The sequence below is a fragment of the Galeopterus variegatus genome, unplaced genomic scaffold, assembly GCF_000696425.1.
Source record: "Galeopterus variegatus unplaced genomic scaffold, G_variegatus-3.0.2 Scaffold852, whole genome shotgun sequence".
Classification (NCBI taxonomy): domain Eukaryota; kingdom Metazoa; phylum Chordata; class Mammalia; order Dermoptera; family Cynocephalidae; genus Galeopterus; species Galeopterus variegatus.
The window spans coordinates 36,901-46,248 of NW_007726963.1; the positions used below are offsets into that span (position 1 = coordinate 36,901).

A 9,348-nucleotide genomic window follows, 5' to 3' on the forward strand; every position below is an offset into this window, starting at 1 on the left:
GTACCACCAGCCCAAATCTCTATCTATCACAATTTCATTACTTTTGGGCTTTCTCCTGAGAAGAAATAACATATTTAACTTGTTCTTTGGTGAGGTTTTCTTTAAAGCTGGCCTGTTGGGAACTCTAGAGGAGATGAGAGATGAAAAGCTGGCTCAACTCATCACACGCACTCAAGCCGTATGCAGAGGGTACCTGATGAGGGTGGAGTTCAAGAAGATGATGGAGAGGAGGTGAGGTACCAAGCACAGGTCTTCCTTCTCCATGCTTTCACAATCTGGTACAGTCATTATTTCTGTTGAGTAATGGTCACTTTCCACATTCTTCTTCGTTTGCATTTTTTTCTTCTCCTCCAGGGAGTCCATCTTCTGCATCCAGTACAATGTTCGTGCTTTCATGAATGTGAAGCACTGGCCCTGGATGAAGCTGTATTTCAAGATAAAGCCACTTCTCAAGAGTGCGGAAACAGAAAAGGAGATGGCTACCATGAAGGAAGATTTTGAGAAGACCAAAGAAGAACTGGCTAAATCAGAGGCAAAAAGGAAAGAACTGGAAGAGAAGATGGTAGCTCTGATGCAAGAGAAAAATGACTTACAACTCCAAGTTCAAGCTGTGAGTATCACACATTGCACAGTTAAGCCACATCTTATTTTCCAATGACTGCCCTACTGGACATGAGAATGTTTTTTAATTTAAGGTATTAAAATAAATGGTTTTCACTCAAACATTGCTTGTGATTATTTGCCTTTCAAAAATACTAAGACTCAGACTTGAAGAAGCAGTAGATGCGAAGTCACATATTATGCTACATATGTAAATATGTGCATACATACACAATTCGGTCATCAGTGAGCAAAGTCATAAAATATCCCCATTTTCCTGTCTTTATGAAACTTTCTCTTAGATTAGACTCTTCTCTCTTCAGTGAATATTTTTGTGCATAAAATAGAAGTAATGTTGTTTCTACCAGGGCAGGAAAAAGGTTAAATTAATCCCCCCTTAAATGTGAGAAAACTGAGTCCTAGAATGAATGTGACTTTTTCAAAGTAGCAAAAGTTAATAAGTTGTGGATTTTTACCAAAAGGCTAGTTTTTCTGATTTGACACTTCACACACATATATCTGGAAGAAATCTGTTAGTAGACTTAATCAGTAGATGGAAATCATTAACATTTTGTCCATTTGATTTTTAAAAGGTGGCAAGTTAATTGGCATATGTGTTGACCCAACTGGTAGAGTCACTGAAGTTTCCATCTTTTAATAAATTATTGTGCATTTGCAGATATAACTTAGACAAATGAAAATGTTTAATTTCCCCCTTTAGGAAGCAGATGGCTTAGCTGATGCAGAGGAAAGATGTGATCAGTTGATTAAAACCAAAATCCAACTTGAGGCAAAAATCAAAGAGGTGACTGAGAGAGCTGAGGATGAGGAAGAGATCAATGCTGAGCTGACAGCCAAGAAGAGGAAACTAGAGGATGAATGTTCAGAACTGAAGAAAGACATTGATGACCTTGAGCTGACACTGGCCAAAGTCGAAAAGGAGAAGCATGCCACAGAGAACAAGGTACAAATCAGTATCCATTTTAGAGTATTTATAAGCACAAACTTGCTACTGAAGTATTTTAATTGATAATTTAATCTTAAACATATTAAGTATGAAAGAAAAACACTGTGATAATTGTCATCTGTTCAGTCTTCACCATCTCTATCAATTTACCTTGACCTTTAGCTCAGATTTTTTTCAGCCATGTAGGCCCAGGTTAGCTTCTGGTTTCTATTTTCCATCTCTGGCTGACATTGTGTTTTTCATCAAGACAACAGGATGTCATTCACATTCCTGTTGTCTGCTCAAATCTAAAGGTGAAAAACCTCACAGAAGAGATGGCAGGCCTGGATGAAACCATCGCTAAGCTGACCAAAGAGAAGAAAGCCCTCCAAGAGGCCCACCAGCAGACCCTGGATGACCTGCAGGCAGAAGAGGACAAAGCCAACACCCTGACCAAAGCTAAAATCAAGCTAGAACAGCAAGTGGATGATGTAAGAGTGAAAAACAAAATATTTCCCCTTGAGATGAAATAAACAATTGCGACATAAAACCATCACTGATACCCATAAGCTTTTAACTGCTGGTTTGTAAATAATAAAGTTCTCATTCTATTTGTTGAACCTTTTAAAAATTTTTTGTGTACCTTTGAAGCCTAGTGGCATAAGGTTCAGTGCTTAAGAACTGAAAAAATAAAATCCATTATAAATTTAGCTTGAAGGGTCTCTGGAACAAGAAAAGAAACTTCGCATGGATTTAGAAAGAGCGAAGAGAAAACTGGAGGGTGATCTAAAATTGGCCCAAGAATCCACAATGGATATAGAAAATGACAAACAGCAACTTGATGAGAAACTCAAAAAGTAAGTATGATATAATTCAGCTATAACCTGCTTGCTGTATGTCATTGTAGCTGATATGTGTGTTAAAAAGTTCTCCAAAATATTAATTCATGGCACATGGAAAAAAAGTGGATAATGATATCTTTGACTTTCTGATTTAATGCAAATGGTACATTATTGACTTGTAAAACATCTACTACTTACTTCCTTAACACCAGTAGAATACGGAATTTCAATTATACATAGAAAAGAAGATTGGTAAGAGAATTGACTATTAGCTAACATTCTGCTCTTCTAAAAGGAAAGAGTTTGAAATGAGCAATCTGCAAAGCAAGATTGATGACGAACAGGCCCTGGGGATGCAGTTGCAGAAGAAGATCAAAGAGTTACAAGTAAGTCATAACCTCCATGTTTTGGACATTCCAGGAAACAAAACCTGCCATAAATTCACATTAATGTTGACATATCACGCCCAGGCCCGCATCGAGGAGCTGGAGGAGGAAATCGAGGCAGAGAGGGCCTCCAGGGCCAAAGCAGAGAAGCAGCGCTCTGACCTCTCCCGGGAACTGGAGGAGATCAGTGAGCGGCTGGAAGAAGCCGGTGGGGCCACTTCGGCCCAGACTGAGATGAACAAGAAGCGAGAGGCTGAGTTCCAGAAAATGCGCAGGGACCTGGAGGAGGCCACCCTGCAGCACGAAGCCACGGCTGCCACCCTGAGGAAGAAGCACGCCGACAGTGTGGCCGAGCTCGGGGAGCAGATTGACAACCTGCAGAGGGTCAAGCAGAAGCTGGAGAAGGAGAAGAGTGAGATGAAGATGGAGATCGATGACCTTGCTAGTAACGTGGAGACTGTCTCCAAAGCCAAGGTTTTTTTCATCTTTATTTGCAGCAATTCAAAATGACCAAGTTTATATATAACTATATATAGCTGAATTGCACAAACATTAGATATTATCTGAGGTTTAAAATTGATTCCTACTAGACATTATTGTATTGAATTTAATCACTTCAGTTCTCATACCTCATTTATGGATATCACTGTAAACTTTGTCAGTATTACCATGAAAGAATGCAATTACAAGAAAGACTTATATAAAAACCATATTCTATGTGATGCAGAATTTAAATGATGCTCATGTTTTCTAAAAGAAAATAATCTAATTTTGAAAATCTTGTGTTCATTTACTCAGCCAAAATTATGTGCCTGTACTACTTTCTAGGCAATACGCAGGGCTTTAATAGAAGAGTAAATAAAACTCAACCACTTTCCACAATTAGTTACAGATCTCCAAATACCAGGCTTCCAAACAGAAATGTATTGTCCTTTTCTGTTTTCTACTTCCCATCACAGGGAAATTTCGAGAAATTGTGCCGCACCCTAGAAGACCAGCTTAGTGAAGTGAAAACAAAGGAAGAGGAGCAACAACGTTTAATAAATGAATTGTCAGCCCAGAAGGCGCGTTTACACACAGAAGCAGGTCAGTACATGAACATCAGCCTTTGGAGAGGTAAAGAATGAAAGACAAGTCTCTACCCCTCAAACACAGATCATTTATCAGGCTACGTACACTCATTTATCATTTCTTAGTTACTCCTTCACGTTTTTATAACAAGATGGTAAGAAGCAATGATTTTAAGCTACTCTTAGAGTTGGGAGAAACAGTTAAGCTCCTGGGGCTCAGGAGATTTTTGCTGCCTCAGCATTACTCAAAAAATCTCAGATCCTAAAATATCAAAGAAAGCTCATATACTTTTTAAGCAAGACAGTCTTCTTAACAGCACGGAAGCTCTTGAGTTATTCTTTTCATCATATGAAATAAGGGGGTTCTAATGTTATTCCATTCTTTAAATTCTTCTTCCCCTGGAGAACAGAACTAAATCACTCATGCTTTGTCTTCCACAGGTGAGTTTTCACGACAGCTAGACGAGAAAGATGCTTTGGTTTCTCAGCTGTCCCGAGGCAAACAAGCATTTACGCAACAGATTGAGGAATTCAAGAGGCAGCTAGAAGAAGAGTCTAAGGTGAGGATTACCCAGTTGATACTTTGAATCACTTGAACTGTGCAACATGACACACTAGTGAACTGCACACAGAGGATATCAATCTTTAGAATATAATCTTACATCACACACTTTTTGGTTGGTCTAGGCCAAGAACGCCCTGGCCCATGCCCTGCAGTCAGCCCGCCATGACTGTGACCTGCTGCGGGAACAGTATGAAGAGGAGCAGGAAGCCAAGGCTGAGCTGCAGAGGGCCCTGTCCAAGGCCAACACTGAGGTTGCCCAGTGGAGGACCAAATACGAGACGGACGCCATCCAGCGCACGGAGGAGCTGGAGGAGGCCAAGTATGAGCTTTCAGTGAGGGGGGCAGAAAGAAAGTAAAAACAGTGAAGGAAAAATGTAAGAAAGAGAATATTCCAGGAATGGGGATATGTGAAAGATTTCAGCCTATTTGATTGTAGGGTGGTGAATTCTACCATATTCCCCTTCCTAGAGCACAGCGTATGTCCACTGGAGAATAAGACAGGACCAGAGCCTTCCCCCTATTCTGGTATAAAAACATCTTAAATTTCTTTCCACCAAAAGAGTTTATTAATTATCAGCATACCCTTTATTAATTAAGTAGAATTAATTTCCTTTAATAGAAGTAAAATGGAGATATTGAGACTATAAATATTATATAATTAAGAAAAATCAGTTTTTCCTTAGCTGGAGTATTTAATGTTCAGAATAAGACTATCATACCCTGTCATCAATTAAACTAACCATTAGTACTGATTGACTTATTCACTAATTACACATCCTGTTTGTGGAATAAAACTCAAGGGAGTTACACATAGAAGGAAAAAAAATTCATAATTCATTCCTATTGAAAGAAGGCTTTCTAAATTTTTTTTATCTCAGTAGTTGTTATAAATAGACAGAATGAGAAGGTTGAGCAAGCATTTGCAGAGAGAGCATTCTAGATAAGAGTATTGGCTGGGGGAGGTCAGAGACTGGGTTGGCAAAGGGAGCAATAAATTAGACTTCGGAGAATATTTGGGAAATGGAATTATGGAATAATATTTGTCTGGGGTCACCAAATCTGGAAAGTTTTGATTAATAGTATGACCTTGAACATGTCATTCTGGGCCACGGTTTTCTCATCCATAAAGAGGACCAAACTAGAAAAAGCTTAAAGATCCCATTCAATGCTAACATTGTGTGATAAGGTCTCCTGTTGATGGCTGCCATTTCTTCCTCACCCTCACACTCTCACACTGCTCACTCAGCTCAAGGGCTTACTCCTATGCTCTCTCTCTTTCTCTCTCTCTCTCTCCCTCCCTCCCTCCCTCTCTCTCTCTCTCTCTCTCTCTCTCTCTCTCTCTCTCTCGCACACACACAAAATGGCTTCATAAATATGTTTGACAACATCTAAGATAGATCAAGAACTCATTAGGGAAAATACAATTGTAGAAGACATAAAATGGATACTAAGAAGCTATTTTAGAAAAACTTAACATGTGAACATAGATGCAAAAAATCTTGGGGAAAATCTGCTTTCCTGGTCAGCAGTTTTATAAAGTTCACAGTGGTGACTTTGGTCACTAACATTGACCCACCTTTCAGGAAGAAGCTGGCCCAGCGTCTGCAGGATGCTGAGGAACATGTAGAAGCTGTGAATTCCAAATGTGCTTCTCTGGAAAAAACAAAGCAGAGGCTACAGAATGAAGTGGAGGACCTCATGATTGACGTGGAAAGATCTAACGCTGCCTGTGCAGCTCTCGATAAGAAGCAAAGGAACTTTGACAAGGTAGCCCACATTTTTGGCTCCCTAGGGAGCAATCGGCATCATTCTTGGTGTCGGCTGCTTACTATCAATGTACTTCCAGGTTCTGGCAGAATGGAAACAGAAGTATGAGGAAATTCAGGCTGAACTTGAGGCTTCCCAGAAGGAGTCCCGTTCTCTTAGTACTGAGCTTTTCAAGGTGAAGAATGCCTATGAGGAATCCCTGGATCAACTTGAAACTCTAAAGAGAGAGAATAAGAACTTACAGCGTGAGTTATTATAATCATTCTGTTTCAAAAATGGTAGGGAGATATCTTTTCAATTTTACATACTCCTCAAAAAAATTTTGATATTGTTTTATTAAACTACAGAGGAGATTTCTGACCTGACCGAGCAAATTGCAGAGGGTGGAAAGCATGTCCATGAATTGGAGAAAGTAAAGAAACAAATTGATCAAGAGAAGAGTGACCTACAGGCTGCCCTAGAGGAAGCAGAGGTACATGTTTCATTTCTTCACCTATACGTGATAAATAAATTGAAAAATTAATAGAAACTGAGATCTATCATGTTGCAAACCTTTAGGGGATAACACATGTAATTCAGTGAGAAATACTGAATTGTACTTTGGGAATGCGCAACTAATAAGCTAAAATAAGATGTACGAAAGCTTGTGAGTTCTCTTAATGCCTTCATAAGAAATAATCATAATGTGAAAGGGCGGAAAAAGCTGTTTAGGTAATCTAAATATTGCTTTTATTAAGGCATCTCTTGAGCATGAAGAAGGCAAAATTCTTCGCATCCAACTCGAGTTAAATCAGGTGAAATCTGAGATTGACAGAAAAATTGCTGAAAAAGATGAAGAAATTGATCAGCTAAAGAGGAACCATCTCAGAGTTGTGGAATCGATGCAGAGCACCCTAGATGCTGAGATCAGGAGCAGGAATGATGCCCTGAGGATCAAGAAGAAGATGGAGGGAGACCTCAATGAAATGGAAATACAGCTAAACCATGCCAACCGCCAGGCTGCTGAAGCAATAAGGAATCTTAGAAACACACAAGGAACACTGAAGGTACATTGAAGTAAACACACATGGTGTCATACAGTCTGGGTGCCATTACGTAAATATTTTAGGAGGACTGCAATTCATAAATTATCTAAATAATATGGTGATCAGTTGAAAATTTTATGCACACAGCTGAAAAAGAGCTTAGTTCTATAAAGCCCAGGACAGAGTTTGCTTTGTCATCTGCACAGAAGACAAAGTGGTAAGGGGTAGGGAAACAGAGGAAATGATGAGAGAGTGTAGCTGCGTGCCCCTGCTTAAATCAGTTCACTTATCTGGACTTCATTTATTTGATATATAAACACCACCACTGGACTAGCTGATCTCTAAGGATCAGCTTATTAGTTTTCCTAATCCCAATTTTATAGATTTAAACATCGTTTTTTTAATGATTCAGGATCTAAAATAATATAACATTATGTTCTTTTTAAGTAGAACTGCCACCCTAAGCTACAAAGAATTTGTCAGTAAAGGTACTTGCAGCTTGTTCCTATCTAATCATACTCTAAGTTATTAAGATCAAAGTATATACATGACCCTAAATTTTTATTTGCTTTAATTGGAGCATGAATAAGAGTCTTTTTCTCTTTCTGTGTAGGACACTCAGCTACATTTAGATGATGCCATCAGAGGCCAAGATGACCTTAAAGAACAACTGGCAATGGTTGAGCGCAGAGCTAACCTGATGCAGGCTGAGATTGAAGAGCTTGGGGCATCCCTGGAACAGACTGAGAGGAGCAGGAAAGTGGCAGAACAAGAGCTTCTGGACGCCAGTGAGCGTGTGCAACTCCTGCACACTCAGGTGAGGTTCAGGACTATGGTTTAGCAAATATACTCCCTGAACCTAAAGACAACTTGAGAGGATGATAAGCTTGTTTATAAAGTAAAAAGTGATCGTGGCAGAGGTCCCTTCCTGGAATTTTGTAAAATGTACAGAGTGATCTAAATACATACTGGGGCCTAACTTGTTCACAAGTATATTTATGGGCCAGCATAATAATGTTGATTGGAAATAATCTGGAGTTCTAGAAACCTTTATAAAGCAGCACAGAACACCATTTACTAATAACTATATATACATCATAGGTAGCCATCTTACCTTTTGCAAATCTAGGCTAGAAATAGATAGTCAAATAGAATAGAGGAGAACGAATAAGCCATCAAATAATATTTATGTATCATGTGTGCACATATGGCTAACCTTGTATATAAAAAGAAACTCTTAAGTTCAAATTCATGGAATCAACATTAGGGCTAGTTAGCATTTGTTGTTTACAGTGTATTTGTTAAATAAATGGTAGCGTATCCCAGCAATAGCTAATATGCAGTGACTGTAGTATGTATTTATTGCCATGGAAAAATGTTTACAATGTAGTAAGTGAAAAGAGCAACTTAAAAATAATATAAGATGCATGATCTTTTTTTGTAAAAAATATACAGAAAACATCCAGAAAGATAAACAAAAGTGTTGTGAATGGTTATCTCTGGTTAGTGAGAGTACACTAATTATTTTTGTCTTTTTTTTTTTTTTGCCAATTTGTATGTTCTACTATTTTTTACATATATTAAAACATATATTATTGTATAATTTTGACAGTTGCAATATATACAAATAGGCATTATGGGAAGGTTAAAATCTCATACTACAAATAATTTTAAAGTCAAATTAATATACAACATTTTTCTTACTCATGAGTATACATAATTGGTTGAATACTTCAAATAAGGTCAACTTCCCAATAACATGAGATTCTTGGTTCATTTTTTTACCAATATTATGCTATTTACTCACTTATAATATGGAGCCAACCAATATGAATGATCAGCTGAAAATTAATGGTCCATTTTATTATGTGCTGTGTGGTGCCACAAGGTACAGCACTTTAAATTTGGGAGGTTGTGTCAGAAATTAAATTTTACCTTAAATAATTTAGGGGAAGTTTTATTAACAGAGATATGGCTACAAAGAAAAGGCATAAACTTAGAATTAACTTCTAAGGTTTTTGGTTTTGATTCTGAACATTTCTTATTTCTTATGACCAACAATGTATGCCTGTATACACTAGTTAAAATAACAATGTGAATGTTCATAATAAAATTAAATGTGTTTTTTTTCTTTTTTTCTTTTTTTC

General features: G+C 38.0%; 1 protein-coding gene across 1 annotated transcript in view; it reads left to right on the forward strand.

The window, feature by feature from the left end:
• The window catches only part of LOC103590657 (myosin-4), a 46,642-nt gene that overhangs the window by 11,038 nt on the left and 26,256 nt on the right, over positions 1–9,348 (forward strand). Inside the window, exons 19-33 of the mRNA XM_008572949.1 lie at positions 95–231; positions 355–610; positions 1,322–1,564; positions 1,861–2,037; positions 2,258–2,403; positions 2,684–2,774; positions 2,859–3,248; positions 3,734–3,860; positions 4,286–4,404; positions 4,532–4,728; positions 5,993–6,176; positions 6,256–6,421; positions 6,524–6,648; positions 6,914–7,222; positions 7,815–8,018. Of these exons, the coding sequence (XP_008571171.1) occupies positions 95–231; positions 355–610; positions 1,322–1,564; positions 1,861–2,037; positions 2,258–2,403; positions 2,684–2,774; positions 2,859–3,248; positions 3,734–3,860; positions 4,286–4,404; positions 4,532–4,728; positions 5,993–6,176; positions 6,256–6,421; positions 6,524–6,648; positions 6,914–7,222; positions 7,815–8,018 (2,871 nt within the window). The remainder of the gene's footprint in view (positions 1–94; positions 232–354; positions 611–1,321; positions 1,565–1,860; positions 2,038–2,257; positions 2,404–2,683; positions 2,775–2,858; positions 3,249–3,733; positions 3,861–4,285; positions 4,405–4,531; positions 4,729–5,992; positions 6,177–6,255; positions 6,422–6,523; positions 6,649–6,913; positions 7,223–7,814; positions 8,019–9,348) is intronic.